Source organism: Platalea leucorodia (assembly GCF_965183815.1).
Source record: "Platalea leucorodia genome assembly, chromosome: W".
In the NCBI taxonomy this organism is placed as follows: Eukaryota; Metazoa; Chordata; class Aves; order Pelecaniformes; family Threskiornithidae; genus Platalea; species Platalea leucorodia.
The window spans coordinates 1094119-1113322 of NC_138859.1; the positions used below are offsets into that span (position 1 = coordinate 1094119).

Genomic DNA, 19204 nt, shown 5'->3' on the forward strand with positions numbered 1-19204 from the left:
TCTCTCCTGGTTTAGTGGTGGTGGTTTTTTTTTTTTTTGCAAATACCATAGTTTTTGTTGGAATTTGTCCACAGGGAAATGAGCTCTGCACGGTCCAGTCCAGGTTCTCAGAAACATCTGCAACCTTGGAACAGCCGCTCAGGAGCGCCAAGGCCTCCCAGAGCTGCCCTGGCTCCGGCGACCGGCGTGCCCGGCAGCGGCGGGCTCCCCGGCACGGCCCCGCCGGCCTCGGGGCGCCCTCACCCGCCCAAGCCCGGGGGTCTCCCCGAGCCCCCGCTTGGGGCGCCCCGTCGGGCCGGGGCTCCGCGGCCCCGCTCCCGCCCGCAGCCCGCGCTGCAGGCGATGCGGCGGCCCGGGGGCCGCGCCGGGCGCTGTCCCGGAGCCCGCGGAGCCGCCGCGGGCCGCCCCGGGGCGCGGAGCCGGCAGCCGGCCGCGGGGGCGCGGCGCCGTCGGGGCCCGCCCGGGCGGGGCGGGGCGGGGCGGGAGGGCCGGGGCGGAGCGGGATTGGCTCCCGGAGCAGCTGATTGACACCGGCGGGCGAGCGCGCGGCGGGCGGCGGCGCCCTGATTGGCTGCCGGGGGCTCACAAACCCGCGGCGCGGCGCGGCGGGGCCAGACCGGGGCCGGGGCCGGGGCCGGGGCGGCGGCGGGAGCGGCGGCGGCAGCGGGCGGCTCGGGGCGGCACCGGGCGTCCGGAGGGGGGGGGGGGGGGACGGGACCGGCAGCGGGCGCCGTCGGTGGGGGCGCGGGGAGGGTCCCCGGGGGCGGCCGCCGGCAGCGGGCGGCGCCGTCGGGGCGATGGGCAGCGTGCGGGGGCCCCGCGGGGCCGCCCTGCGGGCGCTGGTGTCGGTGGCCGCCGGGCTGCTGGCGTGCGGCGGGGCCAGCGAGTACGACTACGTGAGCTACCAGTCCGACCTGGGCCCCTACCCGGGCGGGCGCTTCTACGCCAAGCCCCACCAGTGCGTGGCCATCCCCGCCGACCTGCGGCTCTGCCACAGCGTGGGCTACGACAAGATGGTGCTGCCCAACCTGCTGGACCACGAGACCATGGCCGAGGTGAAGCACCAGGCGAGCAGCTGGGTGCCGCTGCTCAACAAGAACTGCCACATGGGCACCCAGGTCTTCCTCTGCTCCCTCTTTGCCCCCGTCTGCCTGGACCGGCCGGTCTACCCCTGCCGCTGGCTCTGCGAGGCCGTGCGCGACTCCTGCGAGCCCGTCATGCAGTTCTTTGGCTTCTTCTGGCCCGAGATGCTCAAGTGTGACCAGTTTCCCCAGGACGACGTCTGCATTGCCATGACGGCTCCCAACGCCACCGAGGTCTCCAGGCCCAAAGGTAAGGCGTGACCAGCGCCGTGGCCCTGCTCCGGGCGCTTTTCTCTGAGCCGATGGGGCAGGCGTTAGCCCAGGAGGGGCTGTGTGGGACTCAAGGGGGTCTTGCGGCAGGAGGAGGTTCGCCTGAACTCTGCTTCTCGGCAGCAGTCCTCCTCCAGCCGCTGAGCGCTCTGCGAGCGCTCCTGTCCTGGGGAAGGCAGGACACCCTGCCAGTTCCTCGCCTCTGTCCTGGAGCTGAGCCCAGGAGCAGACGGTGCCGGGGCACGGCGGGCGCGTGGCCGCTCTGATCCCCGCGCGGGCACCGGGGCCGGACTCCGACCCTCCGTCCTCCAGGTGCTGCGCTGCCCTGGCAGCAGTTTCTCTCCCCAGCCCAGCTCCCCGCGGGCCGTTCTTGGCAGCAGTGGTCCCCCACGGCAGAAAGCGCTGCCTGACCGGAGTAAATGGTGACAGCCGTCCTGGTGGGGTACCTCGCTGCCCGAGCAGTCCTGGGGCGAGAGGCCGGGCAGCCGGTGGCTACGCGTGCGGTGGAAATCCAGCCCTGCCGTCTCAGGCGGGGCTGTGTGCTGGCGAGGGGGCAAGAGACGGATCAAGAAATGCCTGGGGAAAGTGGACGTCGTTCTTGTTCGGTTCCGTTACGTGCGGCAGGTCTGCTTGGTGCCGGACTGGCGTGTTTGTGCGAGTTGCAATGAGTCTGGCTTGTGCTGAAAACTTTTGAAATAAAGAAATATCCTGGGGTCGCTTCGGCATTCTGCATCGGAGCGCTTTGGGAGGCTGGCAGGAGGGATATTTGTAGAGGGAGAAGGCAGAGGGCTATAAAAGAGTGCAATGCTTTCCTGCGTCCGGAGCTTCATTGGAAGGGATGGGTGCTCCCGACTTCACGAGGGGATAGTGCAGCGCTCGGGAGGAGCTCAGCGACGGGGGAGCCGCGCCTGGGGCTGAGCGATTCCCGTGGCTTCCGCGCTGTGTCTGGAGCTCATCTGGAGGGAAGGTCGCCCTTTGCAGCGGCTGCTCGCATGCAGTTACCTTTACAGACAAAGGCTTTTACGTCCTGCTCGGCTGGGTGCCTCTCCCAGCCTGCCGGGGACTCTGCAGCGTTATCCTGCTCAGCCCAGCGGGACTCATACTTCAGGGACCCCTTCAGTTACGGGGCAGGAAGGGATTGCATCCTGCAGCAGAGGGGTGATGCCCTGGGGGTGTCCCCAGGAGCCGGCGCGGGGGCACACAGAAGGGAGCGGGGCGCCATGGCTTGAGCGGGACGGGGCAGTCGCTGCAGGCAGGCAGCCTGCCCGGGGGCAGGCAGGGAGGGACGCCCGAGCTCGACACCCGCCAGAGCTGCACAGGGCAACTCTGTCGTGTCTTGGCAGGGGCAGACCCTGTCACGTCTCGGTGTGAAGCGTGTACCCGTGCCGGGGGGTGAGGTCTGGCTGCTCTCGCTCCCGGGGACCCAGCCTCTCCCTGTGCGGCGCCGACGGCAGCACAGCCGCGCTGGCTTCCTTGCTGTGGCTTGCGTTTACTGATGTGATTGCTGGAGGAAGCTCTTTGTTTTCCAGGAGGGCTCTAAAATCATCTGTCCTGTGTGAACCTAGACCCTTGGTCAAGACCGCAGTCATGTCCTGTATCGTGGGTACAAAGGTTGCATTTATTCCCCAGGGACTTGCAGCCAAGCGTGCTCCTGGGGCAGCTGGGTCTGAGCTGCTTGCTGTAGAGCTGCCCCTTTCCAGGTCTGAAATGGAGTTTGAGCTGTTTGCAGGTCATTCATTTTAAGAGACGTTAGTGACCCAAGACCTGGGAACAGTCTTCGAGGAGAGCAGCGTCTGCTGAGTTTTCCCTTGTGTGGTTTAACAACTAACTTTCTGATCCCCTTTCAGACCTGTCTTGACAGCAGCATTGGCGTGGGACACTACTGCTTGCTTTTGGTGCTGCTCACGTGCCCATCAGCACAGTGTTTGGGCACCATGCTGTCATTCACAGGCATCGCTAAAGTGACTTTATTAGAAGGAATTACATCAGCTCAGGTTTGAGTCCTTTGTGGATCTATTGCTGGTCCTGTTTGGCCTGCCAGAGAGGCCTCATTCTGCACAAGCTTTACCTTGTATTAACTTGTTCTTTGAGCAAACTGTAAATCGGAGCTGGGTGAGTATTGCAAGGAGGTATTGCAGCCGCTCAGATAAACCACTGCCTGCTAAATGGCTTCGCCAAACTTGTGTCCCAAGCACTTTTAAATGAGTGATTTGTTCACAAGGATGTTTACAGAAAGTGAGTCTAACGTTGTGCAAACGTGAACTCTCGTCAGCATGCAGTGGAAAAGTGTAAGCAGGCATCTTCACATCTGCTAGCTGCTTGAAAGTGTTTCAAGAGAAACCCTTGCACGTGCTGTTGCTGAGCCCCAGCATCTCCGGAGGTGTCAGGCCAAGCTCCCTGTGCCCATTGCACTGCCTGGGGCGCTGCTCTGTGAGGGGACGAGCAATTTTGCTAGAAAACGCTTCTTCAAGGTGAGAAAGCCAGGCCCCCCAGTAATCTGCTGGGTTGGACCTGCTGCCCCTAGGTGTGCCAGCTTTCATGGCGTTCATGCTGGTTTGCAGCAGAGGGATCTGGCGTGTGTCCTCCTAGGAGTAACCTTCGGTTGGTGAGGCTCCGTGTGCCGCATACGCTGTGTGCTGGGATGCTCTTGCTCCAAAAAGCTTAGAGCGAGCAGAGCGAACTTAAAGGTAATTGCGACCGCTGCTGTAATGTAACGCAACGCAGCCGGGTCTCCTGCACTGGTGCTCCCGCGCCCTGCAGAAGACCCGCGCGTGGCCTGCAGGGATGGCAGGGGCCGGGCCCGGCGAGGCGCCCAGCGCTGTGTCCGCTGCCGCTGCCACCTCGTGCAGACGGGGGCTGCCTCCGGGTGAGCGCGCTTGTGCCGCTGCGGCTCAGCCCTCGTCCCTGCGTGTGCCGGGTCCTCCCCTCCACCCGCGGTTTGCGTGCGTCCCCCGTGAGCGCCGGCTCCCGGAGGCCCGTCGGTCTCGGGCACTGGGGTGTGTTTCCTGTTGATTCAAAGGGGGTCAGAACCCAGCAGCGTCCCCCCTTTTCTCTGGGCACTAATAAGAACGAGCCCTTTCAGTATTTTTCCCCATTAACACCTCGAAATTGGAATTTGTTTCTGCCTCTCAAAGAGCTGACCTGCTGAATTCCTTTCTCCTTAAGCACGAGGCGGTAAAGCCTGCAGGCCCACAGAATGCATCAGGGGAGTTGCAGATTAATATAGCATTACACATTCCTTCTCCTGCCCCTGGAGTAAGCTGCCTCTAAAGCCAGGCATTAGAAAATGGTCAGCAGGGAAAAAGCGAGCTGGAAGCAGGTTAAGGTTGTGTTTGGAGCAGAGCTGTCAACTGCAGAAGACGGGTCCTAGCCGAACGGCAGTAGGCTGGGAGGCAGGCGGCTGTGCCCGGTGCCGCGGGGTGCCGCGGGGTGCAGTCCGGCCGGGCGCGTGCCGGCACGGCTGCCTCTGGGCCGCTGTGGCCGGGACTGCCTGAGCCGGGAGGACCCGAACTGTGGCTGGGCTTCTTGTTGGCTCCTTCAGCCTGGGATTGTGTGGGAAGGGGAAGGTGAGGTCCTGGGCAGCGCTGTGGGCTGGAAGACGTTGGGCATGGTGCCCCAGGAGGGGTGCGAGGGCAGGCAGTTTCAGGATAGCTGTGGCTCCATGAAACAGCAATTTTCCTGGGGTGCAGAGCTGTGTGGGAGCTGGTCAGGCCCTTGGCATTTGTGTTCCTGACCTTGGTGTGATGGGACGTCCTGCGGGGAGAGGAGTGTTTCCCTTCCCCTCGGCACGGGATGGTGTCCCCTGGCAGCCCTGCAGGCACATCCATGCTGCGATGGGGCTGTTGGAGGCAGGGCTGGAGGATGGTCCCCGCACGTGGAGCCACCCAGCGCACAGCCGGGGTGAGCACCGGGTGCCCGCTGCCACTTGCCAGGCCACGGGGACCCTCCCGGCACGGGGTGACATGCCACAGGCTTGGCCCTGGCGCAGGGATGCGGCAGCATGGCAGCGGGATGCGTGCGCGGGCGAGGCTGCTGCTCGCGCTGCGTTGGACGGCCGGCAGCGCTCGCCCTGCCCGGGGCGTCAGCAGAGCCGCAGGGGAGCGTCTTCTGTGGCGAGAGGAGCGTTGGCAGGACGCGCCTGCGGCGCGGCTGGCAGACGTGCGCTGTGTCGCCGGTGGGAAGCGGGGCGGATGCGCGGCCCCGCAGAAGGGACTGCCCAGCGCGGCTGCAGCGGCTCCAGCCCGCGCGCGATGGCCGCTGGCTCCGGGCCCTTGCCGTAGCGAGGTGGGGGTCCCTGCCGCGCAGGGGTCCCTGCCATCCTGGGTGTGCCAGAGCCTTCCCAGGGGCTGCTGTAGCACAGCTAAAACAAAGCCTGTGTTTTCACCAGGGAACAATGAGTCTGATTTTCCATTTTGGGTTTGGTGTTTTTTGTTTTTTTTTTTTTCCTTCAGTTGCCTGGAAAGCTCATAGGGTGGATGCAGAGGTGGCTTTCACGTTGTTTGTCTGGTCCGTGTAGGTTGGGCCGGTCTCCTAGCATGCGCTTTGGCTGCTGAGGCATCCAAGTGCTTTGCACCCCGGACTGTGCGGAGATGGGCTAACGCACGGCGGGTACCCCCTCCTGTTCCTGGGGTGGTCCCCGGTGCAGTAACGAACTCTTGGCCCTGCAGCAGAGACGGACCGCCGGGGCTGTCACCCTCCTGCCAGCATCCCCTTTCCCTCATCCTGAGCTCATTAGATGTGCAGCCTGGATGGAAATATTCTGACTGCTGATTTTAAAAATAAAGTGTTGGGGACGTCATCATGTCCCCAAAGGCTGGCTTCTGCCTGCGTCGCTCTAAGTTAAGATGGTAAAAGCGGCAATTGCATGTGAGGATTTTGGAAGAGTAACTTCCCCAGGCAATGGGCGGCTCTCCAGGTCCGAGGTCCCAGGAGTGGGACTGCTAGGTCCGCTGTTGGGTGCTGCGAGGGTTGCCTTGTGACTTGCACATTGGGGCAATTGGAAGGCCAGTTGCTCTCCATGTGTGATTAATAAAGACATGGTGCATGACCTCAGGAATTAGCATTTGGCACAGAACGCGTTTGGGGGGGCGAGAGGGGAAGAACAAGCCACAGAAAACAAATGTCTCGCCTGAAACCCCATGGGGCATCTGTGACTGAGGAGACTCGACTGTGGTCGGCACGGGTCGTGGCCCTGCCTCCCTCGCCAGCCGTTCTGGCTCTGCTCCCCTCTTGCTGGGAGACCTCTCTGTTTTTTCTGCCCAGCAATGCTGCAGGTTTTGCCAGCCTGGGTGAGAGCTGGAAGGGGGCGAGCGCTCCATCTGCACGCAGGGACCGGCAGATGTTTCGCTGCAGCGCTGTCCCTGAGAATAACTCCCTTGTGTGGGAAAGAGCCCTCTGTTCTGCTGGACCAGGAACAGAAGCAGCATCTCCCAGCTCCATAAATTCATCCGCCAGTAGCACAAATCTGCGTCTGTGCTGCTGGGTGGTCTCTGCTCCGGCTGGAGACGGGAACCTGGAAACAGATTTTTATTCTCTGGGTGAAGCGAGCTTTCCTCTCGGGATGGATCCTGATGAAATGTCCTGAGCTGGCGTTTCCCAAGGGGAGGCTGTCGGCCGCCACCAGCGGCTGGCGAGCAGAGCCGGCTCTCTTTGCTGGAGCCGCGAGGCTGCCCCGCAGGCCTGCAGGGGGTAGCTGGGCCGAAAACAAAAAAGAGGAGACGTCCGCTCTCGGGGTCATGCTGGAGGGGCTTTGGGAGGAGGGTGGTGCACGTGAGAGGTGTGCGGGTCCGTCACCAACAAGTGCCGCTCTGGGGCAGCGAGGGAGGCGAGGAGCTTGCTGTGCGATGCCTGGGCAGCCTGTGGGGTGGTCCCTGGCACCGAGGGGGAAACTGCGCTGAGCTGGGCCGTGCCAGTCCTGAAGCCCCCCTGCCTGGCTCCGGGGTGGCTCCTGGCCAGGGCAGCCCCTCGGTGCGTGAGCCATCCCCAGGCACCATCCTCCTGCCGTGCTGGGTTTGGGCACTGCGTGCCCGCCTTGGCACGCCGTGGGGCGGGAACGTCAGCGGGCTGTGGGCCATGCCCTGCGGCGAGTGGCTCCCCTCAGCTGAGTGCCTGGCCCTGAAAACCTCTCTCCTTGCCAGCACTGTCCTCCCGCTCTTGGCAGCTGCCTGCCCCTGCCCGTGCCGGGCCTTGGGGCTGCTGGTGGAGCTGGAGCAGGGCTGGCAGGAGGCTGCCCACGGCCGGCGCTGCCCTGTCAGCTGGTGGATGGCTCCTGGCCCCCAGCAGGGTGTCATCCCGTGGGGCTGGGACCTGGGACCCCATGGCAGGGTGCGTGCCCCCCTCGAGGCACGGGCAGCCCGGCTCTGCGGTGCTTCTTGAGCTGGCTCCTCACCACCTCTTCTCTCCTCTTGCCAGGAACGACTGTGTGTCCCCCTTGCGACAACGAGATGAAGTCAGAGGCCATCGTGGAGCACCTGTGTGCCAGCGAGTTTGGTAAGGAGGAGCGCTGGGGGCACGGGGAGGCTTCCCTGGGAGGCACAGGGCAGCGCGGCTCCTGTGTGGGCCAGATCCTGGACCACTGCGTTTCCCTGCCCACCCTGAGAGCGGTGTGGCCAGTGTGGCTGTGTCGCCTGCGGGCAGCCGCGGTCCTTCCCTGAGGCAAGGCGAGCGTGCCTCTAGATGTCAGTGTCGGCGTGCAGAGGCCGGCGTGGGGACTGGATGGGACTGGACATGTCCAGATCCTGCAGCTGAGTGCACCCGGGGTCCGGGACAGCGGAGTCTGGGACAGCAGGGTCCTGGCGACAGTGCCTGTGCTCCTTCATCGCCCCAGCTGCGGTGCTGAGCGTCTCTCCTGCCCTGCCTGGCGAAACGCCCTGCGGGACGAGGCCCCCAAGCGTGGGATCACCCGCTGAAGCAGCGATGCCGCAGGCTGCGAGGCCCCGCTGCTGCCGTCAGCCCCAGCTGCGAGCAGAGAACCAGGTGGCGTTGGTCTGGAGCCTGGGGATGGGGCAGAAGTGGCAGTGCCTGTTCTTTGGTGAACTCGGTGGGGTTCGTAACTTAACCCTGGTGTTCCCGTGCTCCTGTGTGCTTGCAGGAATGATGGCTAGGATGGACCCTTATTCTGCTTGCAGTCGTGAAGGGGCAAACCAGCTTCCTCCGTCCCCCAGACTGCTTGTACCACTGCGTTTCTTTTTAGCAGAGTTATGCTGCTCTTGTCAAGTCCAGGTGTAAAAACCCAAAGCCAGCCCTTGTCTAGCTAGGGCCAAGCAGTGAGCTTAAAAAATGCAGAGCTACTTGAAAGCTGTGTCCTAAATATATTATGACTGAGTAAGTGAGTCAGACAATCATAGGTAAACAGAACTTCATTTTAAAAAAAAGTATCGCAGGGAAAAATATTAGCTTTCTCAGATCAAACCCAGAATTAACTGGTTTTGACATCCTTGCTGGTGTATGTAACTTTCCCGGAAGGTTATTAAAGGCATATTGAACAAGGTGTGCATTCCTTGGGGATTAGCACTTGAATGTGCCCTGTGCCAGAGCGCGCTATGCAAACGCAAACCTGCTCTGCGTGTTGGCGTATTACCCTTTCTGCTGGAAATGAATTCTCAACTCCTGCAGATTTGGTATGCCAAAAGTCCTAAGTTCAGCACAGACTTTTTCTAACAGGGAAAAGCATCAAGGGGAACACCCATGTAAGAGTTTCCTGGGAATGTGCGTACTTTGAGCTGGGTCGGGTAACGGACGCACGAATTCGGCGCGGCAGCCTGGCTGGGGAGCGGGATGTGCTGCTCGCCCGGCTGCTGGGCTGAGCGCTCGGAGGTGGGTGAGCCGCGGCACGCTGAGCTCTGCCCTGGGCAGGCACAAGTGAGAGATGAATAGGAGCTGCCCCTGCCCCACTGCACCCGTGGGGAGAGACGGGAGGGAGCTTCCCAGTGGTGGCGAGGGAGCAAGCGGCCTCTGGGACCGGCGCACCTGGTTTGGGCCGGGGCTGCGTGCCTGGGTTTGCGGTGACGCAGAGGCAGCACCCCGGTCCGGGGGCTCTGGGCTTGGGGACCTCTGTCCCGGAGGAGGGGTGCTGGCAGGGTGGCAGCGGCGGCTCCGTTGTCGGTGGGTCGCTGCGATAGCTGTCGCCTCCCCGGAGGCACGTGAGGAGCAAACCGAGGTGGCGTCCCGCTGGTGGGCAAGTGCTGGGAAGGGAAATACGAGTTTAACCGCATGCTTGTCAGCAGCCTCTGCTGCTAAATATCCTCCCCGTGCTCTGGGACAGTTACACAACGGGGAGCAGAGGCCAAACCAGAAGTATTCACGGCCTCGGTGGAGTGGCTTGAGACATTGACTTGCCCACAGAGTAAGTTGGTTATTGGGAAATTTTGTGGTGACAGCGTCCAGAGGATGGAAATATTTCTTGGCAGGCGGCTCCCCGGGTAGGGCTGCGGCAAGTGGCCAGATATAGTGTTACCGTGCGCTGCGAGCAGCGGAGCAGCAGCAAGTAGAGGAGACCTCAGCCCCCGTGCCTACCCGCAATCAATCCAAAACGGCTGTGAAGGTTTCCACAGAAGCCTTCCTCCTGCTGCGGTTTGGGGTGGTGGGGATGGGTCCCTGTTCCCAGGCCAGCTGGGTCCCAGCACGGCGGGAGAGAAACGGGAGCCAGCTCTGCAGGCTCGGCTCGCCGGGAGGAGCTCCGCGCTCTGCCGTGTCGGGGAGCTCGCTGGTGTCACCGAGCGCCCTGTGCCCACGTCCAGGTGACAGCAGCTCAGGCAGGCGAACGTGGCTAGATTTGAACCGGCTGGTGTGAGCCCTCGGGGTCGCGTTAGTCGTAACGTCGGGTATCACAGCGGCGCCGGCGCACCCACCTGGCTCGCCCAGATCACCGTGTTTCTCTAGCTTTGTGTAAAGTCATTTGTTTTCTCTGCCAAAACAGAGTCTGATGCTTTTCTGACCATTGCAAGGAATTTGGGATCATTCTTTGTTCTGTGAATCACCGCAGCTCCAACGTGTAACTTTATTTTTTAAATATGTCAGAGCTCTTGCTGATGCCGAGGTTGCTCCCAGTCCTCCTCCCTCCCACTCCTGCTTTCTCTTTTTGTCTCAGAAGGAGGTTGTTCATTTGAAAACGAGGTGACCTCCCTACTGTAGAGAAGTCCAAAGGCAGCTGAGCGTGACGCAGCTGGTGTCTGCTGCGTGTGGGCCATCGCTCTGTCTGCACACTGGAAAGCTGCTCGTGTCTCGGATATGCTTTTGTTCCCCTGCTCCTCCCTGTCACCAGCCTCAGTCGTGGTGGGAAGCTCCCTTGCACGGCTTGTCGGTGGTGTAGGTTTCATGCAGCTGCATTTGGTGTTTTCTTCTGTGATTGTGTTTTTCCTCCCCATCCAGGAGGGCCCTGGGTGCACGTAGCGCTGCCTCCAGGTGTGCCCGGCCGGTAGCCAGCTGGGGAGCCGGAGCAAGGGAAGGGCTGGGACGCAGGCCTTAGCCGTGCCCTGCAAGGGAGGGCAGCGCAGGGTGCTGCTGGGGGTGGCCAGCCGTGGAGAGGAGCCGCGGAGGAGGCATCGCCTTCAGGAAGTTTTCTCAAAGCACAGCGCGTGGCCCTCGGATCTTTGTTTAGTCTTGGGGGGTTACTGTCATGGGGCGACTTCTCAAGGAGAGCTGTTTGTCTGGCACTAAAATAAACTCCCAGCCCTTCGGAGTGAGATTTCTCATGCACATCCGCCAAGGTAAACACTGGCAGCTGACAGGTTACAGATCCTCATCAAAGCCAGACACGTACAATAAATGTTTAAACTAACGTGCGCTGCATGGGGCAGCTGTTGGTGGGTCCTGCACGGATTCCCGCAGTAACGTTACTGCGGGTTTCGCTTACGCCCCAGCGGCTCATTACGGACGAGACGCGAGGAGCACTTTGCCCACCACTGACGTGCGGCCGTGCCAGGGTGGCTGTGTAACAGCCCTGGGAGCGATGTCGGTCTGGAGGATGGAGAAGGAAGAGAGCTGCATCCAGCTGTGAACACGGGAAGACTGTAAAGAAAAGGGACCTTTCTCCCCTGGGCCAGGAGAGGGCCTTGGACAAGCCGCTGTGGCTTGGAGGGGTGCCAGGAGACCGCCAGCCTCGTGGGCCAGCAGGACTCCAGGTTTGCATTCGTTTGAGCAGCAGTGAATTGAGCTCTCTCCTCCCAGAGCAGGGTGGCTCTGGGGCGGCAGCGTGTCTCGCTGTCCATGCAGCTCTGGCTGGGGCGATAGCCACGCAGTGGGAGTGATGTGCATGCTCCTGTACCCCCGGCAAAGCGCTCGGCGCTGTCTGCCTGCTGCTGCGGCCGCCCTGCCTGTAGGCGGAGGGGACCTGGGCCAGCACTGCCCGAGACACTTGGAGATTAGCTTCTCCTTTCTTTATTTCAGCAGCATGCAGGAGCTGCCTCCTCTTTTCCACCCTAGTTCTCTCCTTGGAAGCACCAGCCAAGTGCCTCCAGGAAAGGGGGAGCATTTTTGACCCAGCGTCTCTGCATGCAGCTCCCAGCCTTGCACCTGGTTTGCTGCCCAGTCACTTGCCGTAGCAGCAGTCCGCGCTCCCTGCGGTATCAGCAAGGTCCCGTTGCATCTCTGGCTGTGTGTGAGTGCTGTTCCACATCTGCCTGCCTGGGTGCCAAGGCTGGGAGCAGGCAGCAGAAACATCGCCCGTGGCTCGGAGCAGGGCTGCGGGAGCGCAGAGGTGTCAGCGAGTGGTGCAGGGACCCTCCCCTGGGGCACAAGGCAGCTCCAGGGGCCGGGCCAGGTATGTTGGGGGGCTAATGGCAGTTTAGGTTTTGGTGCAGCTCCGGTGGGCTGGGGGCAGCGATGGCTGCATGAAGAAGTGTGAGATTGCCCTCCTGTGCCCCCGCAGCCACCCCCCAGCCTCCCTGGGCTCAGCCAGGGTTCATTTCTCCCTCCTCGTGCAGGCTGGGCTGGCCCTGGAGTTCATTCCTCTCTCTGTTTCTCTTGGTGATTTTATTTATTGTTTCTGCCCTTTCTCTGGGGTCTGGGGGGACCTGCTGAACGGGCTCTCACTGCGCTGGAGACTGCAGTACAATCAATACATGCTGTTTATTTTTTCCCGTGACTGACAGCTCCTTGCCTGCAGCCTTCTCCTGTTACAGTCCTAATGTGTCTTCTGGCAGGTTTCCTCCTTCTGAGTGATTTCTAAAAGAAGGAGCAATGAGGCTGAAGGAACAGCAGAGCTTTCCTTTCTCTCACGTTCCCTTCCCTGCCTCTGAGGTGCTGGAGTGGGGCCCCTGCCCGTGCAGGCGGGAGAACAGCAGAGACGGCGTCCCGGTCCCGGGCTCCTGCGTGCTGAAAGAGAGGGGTTGGAGGTGCCTGTGGGGCACGGGCACGGTGGGTGCGTGGTGGTGGACGGTGAGCAGGGTGCAGGGGCTCAGCCTGTGGCTGCCCTGGTACAAGCGCAGTCCTCGGAGAGGGTGCCCGAGCCCTGGTGCTGGTGTCAGGGCAGGAGGGTGCTTTGCTCTCAGGCGGCACTAATGTGGTGCTCCCAGTTTGCCTGGGAGACTGGGTTTCCTCTTTCCCCGCGCTGGGGGTGGGACTGGGAAGCTGGAGCTGTAGGGACATCGATAAGAATTGTTTCAGGTGATGAAACGCGAGTTGTGCTTTGTCAGGCTGGACCCCAACCAGCTCTGCGGGGCCTTTGCTGCTCTTGGAGCTGCTGCTGCCAAGAGTAATTTCACTCCAAGTGAGCAAACACTTTCATATACCCCGTTTCATATTAGTAGAAATAAAAAATGACATTTTAATATCTCCAGCACTCTTTCTGCATTACAGACAGCAGAGCTCTGCTACCATCTGATATGAGCCATTTATAGTTGGGGCCAAATTCGTGGCTTGGTCTAACGGGGCTGCATCGTCCCGGGCCGGGGTCTGACCCTCTGCTACTGGGAGCTGTGGCTGGTGACGGGGCAGCTGCACATCCAGAGCCACTGCTGTCCCTCTCGCGTGCCCTCCCTGGGCATCCTGGAGTCGGAGCAATCCAGAGGGAAGCATGAGGCGGCTTGGGGCTGCAGGAGAGGAGGACTGGGAGGGGATGAGGCTGCCCGTGCTGGCCTTCTCTTCCCGACTCCGATGGTCGCTGGTGGCGTGGTCCTGCTGGCTGACACTTTGGGAGAAGGAAGGGCTGGCTGATGCCGTGGTGTGGCATCGGGAGCAAGGATGCTGGGGGAAAGCTGGTCCTAGCTGCTGGCGTGCAGGCTCTTTGCAGGAGCCTTTTGCAAGGGCAGTGCAGCTACGTCCAATGCTCGTGCTGGCAGCTCGCTGTGGCAGCGGGCAGGATCTGGTGAGAGCTCCGTGCCTGTGCTGGGCTTTCGGCACCGGCTCTCCTGGCCGTGGCACAGCGCTGGTGAGTGGCTCGTGCCCGGGCTGGCATCAGCTTATTGACACTGGGGCTGAGCAAGGGCAAGTGTGGGTTTAGCGCCCCGGGAGGATTTCTGCTGTTGTAAACACAACGTGGCTGAGAGCTGTTGAGTCCCAAATTAAATCCTGAAATCTGCCTTTGTTGTGTTTTGGTTTTTTCCCTCCCAGCCTGAGTAATACTTTCACTTCTCTGTTTTCTGGGAAGAGCCTTTGAAGTGGGCGGCCGGACGCTGGCTTGCGCTAGAGGTCTCCTGCCACGACTCGCCCGCAAGCAGACGTACCGGCAGCGCTCACAGGGAGGATGTTTTGGGACCACGTATGGCACGAAAGTAAAACCTCTCCCTGTGCCGCGCAGGAGTCCCCCTCTGCCCTGAACGCCGTCAGCTGCACGGCCCCGGGGCGCGCTTGCTGCCGGAGGGGAGCACCTCCCGCTTGACCAGTCCCGCATGGCGGAGAGGGTCGTCCCTGTCCCCATCCCTGCGGGCATGGATGTCCCAGAGGGGTGTGCAGCATCCCTGGGGATGCTGCTCACCTCCCGCCCTGGCGTCCAGGGGCTGCGGTCCTGGCACCGTGCTGTGCCGGATCTGGCACTGCGTCTTGGCAGCGCTGGCAATGTCGCAAGCAGAGCTGAGACAATGCCTGGCTGGAAAGGGCTTTCCTGGTTTTATGGGTGGTCCTGGCTGCAGCCGGCCACCAGCGCTGCCGGGAGGGCAGAGAGCGGGGCTCCTCTGCCATCACCTCTCTCGCGGCGTGGCCGAGAGTCGGCTCCTGGTCCCATCGGTGCTCCCGTTCCCAGGGAAGTTCATGGTCTCTCTGCAGCCTCCGAGGCTGCCATCTGTCTACGGGTGCTCGCAGTGGAGGGCGCGAGGGCCTTTCACTGTGAGTGCCTCAGCCAGCATCTCCAGGAACATGCTGGACCCTTCGATTAACAGGAGCTGGGGTAAAAGTGGAAGGTGTTGAGTGTTAGGTGAGGAGATGTGATTGCAGTTTAGTGAGGGAGCACAGGTTTGATAAGAGGTTGTGCTGCAACGTGCGTGTATCACACGAGAGCAAAGGGGAAGACGGGCTTGTGGCTGGCGTGCTTCCTCTGCAGCGACGCAGAGCTGCTGCAGCGTGCGGGCTGGTGTGGGTGATGCTGCAGCCGATGCAGGAGCAGTCCTGTGGCCATGGTGCCGGCAGGCTGCAGCTGCTGGCCTGGGAGGGCTGCGCACGCTCGCGCGCTATGAGAAACCCTCCAGGTCCCCTGCCTGGGGTCAGCTCCCTCCTGGCAGCGACGGCTGAAGATTTAGTCTGTGCGAGCAAGCGCATCCTGGGGTCTCGGAGGCAATTTCGGCTTTTCTCCTGCTCGGCGCTGAGACAGATTTGGTGCGGCACAGGGGGAGTGGAAAGGCCAGGGCTCCCAGGGAGGAAGCTGTTTGCTTTGGCAGCTCGGTCGGATCCTGGAGCCAAGACTCAATCCGTCCTGCTCGAGCCTTTCCCCCGCTGCTGGGGCGGAGGTGTTCCCGGGGCCGGGGGGATGCCAGGTGAGCTGCAGCAGCGGCGAGTCGCACGATGGTCCCCCCTGCCAAATCCTTTATGTTTTGGGAAAGCCACAAGCCCAGGGGCTGCCTCCTGCTGCGTGGTGGTGTGCGCTCAGAGCGGGGTGTGCAGCCGGGAAGGAACGTGCCCTCAGGCACCGCTTTTCTGATGTGCGTGGAAAATGCCAGCGCTGCGTGAAACGTGCCTTTCGTGCCCGGGAGTCTGGCCTGGAAAGCGGGTCTGAGCGTAAGGAACGTGGCCCAAGCAGGGAGCAAGGGGGGACTGGGGAGCCAGGTCACTGGCAGAGGGGTAAGAACTGAGCAGTGATTATAATGCCTTTTTTTGGGTTTTTTTTTGGCTCGTGTGGCTGCTTAGTCCACAGCAAGGCAGCTGAAACTTGGTAGTCCTTGAGCCAGGCTGCATTTCACCTGGGCAGCACTGCAAACTCCCTCTGCTGATGACAAGAAGGGCATCGTTGCTGGGAGGAGCAGAATCCTACCCAAACTGCTTGCACCCCTGCTCAGCCTCCGCGTCGGTCCTCCTTGGCGTTATCTGACCTTGGCTCTGTGCGCTGCTTTGCACGAGTGAGGTTTGGATGAGTTTTTAGTTCGCGTCTGGATTTATGGTTCACCTGGGTAGCCCCCATGCTCCCCGAACCTGCATCGCTGGCTTGCGAACAGATAACTGCTGCCGCGCGGGGAAGGGAGCAGCCGTGGGCTCCCACGGCACAGGATTACCAGACCCTTTTTGTCTTCCATAGACTGTGATGCTTGGAGTAGAACAGCACCTCCACGAGCTGCCAGATGATTTTCTTCCTCTAGCAACAAGGATCTGAACTTGCAGCGATCACAGCAAAGCAATTTGCAAACAAGCCATTTTGAAAAAGTCTCTTATTACTGGTATTATACCATTCCTCCTGCACTGGCAACCACCGTGCTTAGTGCAAGAGTTCAAAGTCAGAACGGATAAAGAAATTGAGGTTCACATTGAGGGATGCTGCTGCCCAATAATGTCATGGAGCTTAGAGCTGCCTGAAAACGACTTGCTTCATTTTCCAGATTTGTTGCAAATTGATCTGGTTCAGCGTCTTTAGCTCCTTAAAGCTTGAGTCTCTTTAGCTCCTTAAACATCCTGAATTTGGAAAACAGATGGAATGAAAATTTCACTTAGGTTTCCAGTCCTGGATTACTTTCTTGTACAGTAACAGTATAACATGACAGGGCTCTTGGCAAACACAGCAGGCGTTTTTGGCGCACGGGCAGATAAATACCATTACTCCTGCTGCCAGCGCGGTGGCTGGGAGCGTGAGGGTAATACAGAGACTCTGCTGCCTTCTCGGGATTGTCATCGCGCTGTCCTGCTGCCGTTCGGGTCTGGAACGGTGAGCAGAGCTGCCGTCCAGAAAGCAACGTGCATTCGTTGCTACAAGTTCCAGCAGAGCAGGATTTCAAGGAACGATGCTGCGGGGACCCATCTCCCTGCCAGAGCCAGAGGCTTCTGCCTGCCGTCTGCTGCACGCGCTCTGGGAGTCAAATGAGAAGGGACAGCAGACAATTAATCACCTATCCGAGCACTATTTATCTGCAGCTCTGAAGTAAACTCCCAAATGATGGAAATATGTTAGTAATTTTTGGCCATATGTGCTTTTCCCCAAAAATGAGGCAGAGCCAAATGGCACAGAAGTGATACTTTAATGTACAACACATTTTCATCATTTTTCCCATGTATACTAAATTCTTCTTCATGGTCGTGGCAAAGGAACATTTTTTTTTTTTTTTTTTTTGCATTGCGATTAACTCGGGGAAAATGCTGAACCCAAAGGGGAAAATATTTTCCCTGGAAGTTGTATCGGATTAACTCCCCTACCTTCTCCTGGGGAAGGTGCCGGCGTGCCGCAGCCTCCTGCGTGCCGATCCCGTGGGCACGGCCGTTTGCCAGGGCGCTTCGCTGCTCGAACATAGAGATGTTCAGTGCTTGGAAACTTGTTTCACAGGCACCCGAGGGCCGGGAGCGACTGCAAACGAATGCTCGAGAAGCCAAGCTGACCTTTTAAACGGCCCTTTCAAGAGTCTCTCCATGCGCCTAGAGCAGGGAAATCACCTTGTTTACTCAGCTAACGTTTTGCTAGCAAAGAGCGTATGGCGGGCTGAACAAGGCTCCCTCGCAAATAAAAAGCGCCTGGCGGGCTGTGCTGGGAGGAAGGGAAAGAGAGGTGTCAGGGTTTTACCTTGATGCTCTCCCAGGCGCGGGGATGGCTCTGCTTCGGGCGCCAGGGTTTTCGTGTCGCGGTCGCCGGGCCAAGCCGTCGCCGGGGCGGTGTCAGAGGGGCGCAGGGGGACGTGGGAGCGGTGCGGAGCGGGTCGCTGGGCGTCTGCGGCTGGGCAGGGCGCTGCCGCTGTCCTGGGGCGGGGGCACCCGTGCCCCCTCGCCCCCAGCCTTGCTTAGCAAAGGCTTTGTGCCGGCGAAGGCTGCTCAGGAGTCGTTTTGTTTTTTCCCCTCTCTCCGGCTTGTTTTTCAGCTCTTAAGATGACCATAAAAGAAGTGAAGAAGGAGAACGGGGACAAGGTGATCGTCCCGCGGAAGAGGAAGGCGCTGAAGCTGGGGCCCATCCGGAAGAAGAACCTGAAGAAGCTGGTGCTGTTCCTGAAGAACGGGGCCGACTGCCCCTGCCATCAGCTGGACAACCTCGGCCACTACTTCCTCATCATGGGCCGCCAGGTGAAGACCCAGTACCTGCTGACGGCCATCTACAAGTGGGACAAGAAGAACAAAGAATTCAAGAAGTTCATGAAGAAGATGAAGTCTCCCGACTGCCCGACGTTTCCGTCCGTCTTCAAGTGATGCGGTGGGCGGCAGGAGAGCCGCCGCCTGGACCTCGCGCAGCCCGGCACGGCAGCTCGGTCTCGCTCCGCTGCAGCGGGGATGCTGGAGCCGAGCCTTCCTGCTCCTCCCTCCTGCTCCTCGGAGCTTCCCTTGCCGACCCCAGCCCTCCCGCCTCCCCGCTGCCGGCATTTTCCTGATCGCCCGGGCGTGCAAGTGTGACGCGTGTGCGCCAAACGGTCGCTGAGGTCACACGCGATTCACATCTGCAATATCCAAAGACCTATTGCTGTACAGTTATGTACATTCATTTAAATAGCAGCTATCGGGTAAAGAGGGCAAGCGGAGGGGTGTGAAGTTATGTCAAGAGATTACACGATTGCAGAAAGGACCCTTGTGACCATGTTACTCCCATCTTCACGGCTGCAGGATTGCCCTAAATTAATTCCTGTTTGAACCAGAGCCGGCCAATTAGAAAAGCGTCCCATCCTCGTGATAAAAGTTAATAAATGAGTAGTGGAGAACCCATTACAGCCTCTGATAAAACCTCCTAATAGCTAATTGCCCTCACTGTAAAAAAAATCCCATTGTAGTCTAAACCTGCTTAGTTTAAGCCTTAACCCTCGGGTCCTTGTGATACCTTGATCGGCTGGGTCAGGGAGCCCTCCCTTACCCGCAGCTCTTGTAACGTGTCACCGGGACGCCTGCCCCGGCCTCTGCCGAGCTGGCTGAGCCCCTCGAGCCCGGCGCCGTGCCGCTCCTCCTCCAGCCTCCGAGTCCCTCGCGGGCCTGCCCGCTCCGATGGTGCGGCAGCCCCGCCGCGGCCGCGGGGCCGGTGGCTGCTTCCAGCCATGCCTGCGGCCTCGCGCGGACCCCCGGCCGCAGCGGCCTCCAGCTGAGCGTCCCCCCGCCCTCGCGCCTCCCCCGTCAGCGAGTTCCCGCGCGCGCGGGGCCGGCGCTGCTTGCGCCCAGACGTGGAATTCAATTTTAGCCACGTGCAAATGCATCCCGTTGGCCGGCCAGCCCAGCAGCCTGGGACTCCCCGTTGGGGGAGAGCTCACGGCCGGCTCCTCCAGCTTGTGTCACTCCCTAACTTTACCAGTGATATTTTTATAGTCTCTTCAGGCTGCTGG

General features: G+C 60.7%; 1 protein-coding gene across 1 annotated transcript; it reads left to right on the forward strand.

The window, feature by feature from the left end:
- Nucleotides 1-797: 797 nt before the first annotated feature.
- LOC309601611 (secreted frizzled-related protein 1) lies at nt 798-18092 on the forward strand (the record flags this gene model as incomplete). Its single annotated transcript, XM_082334742.1, has 3 exons — nt 798-1332; nt 7764-7841; nt 17770-18092. 3 exons carry the CDS (start codon nt 798-800, stop codon nt 18090-18092), a joined length of 936 nt encoding a protein of 311 aa, XP_082190868.1.
- Between the last annotated feature and the right edge of the window lie 1112 nt (nt 18093-19204).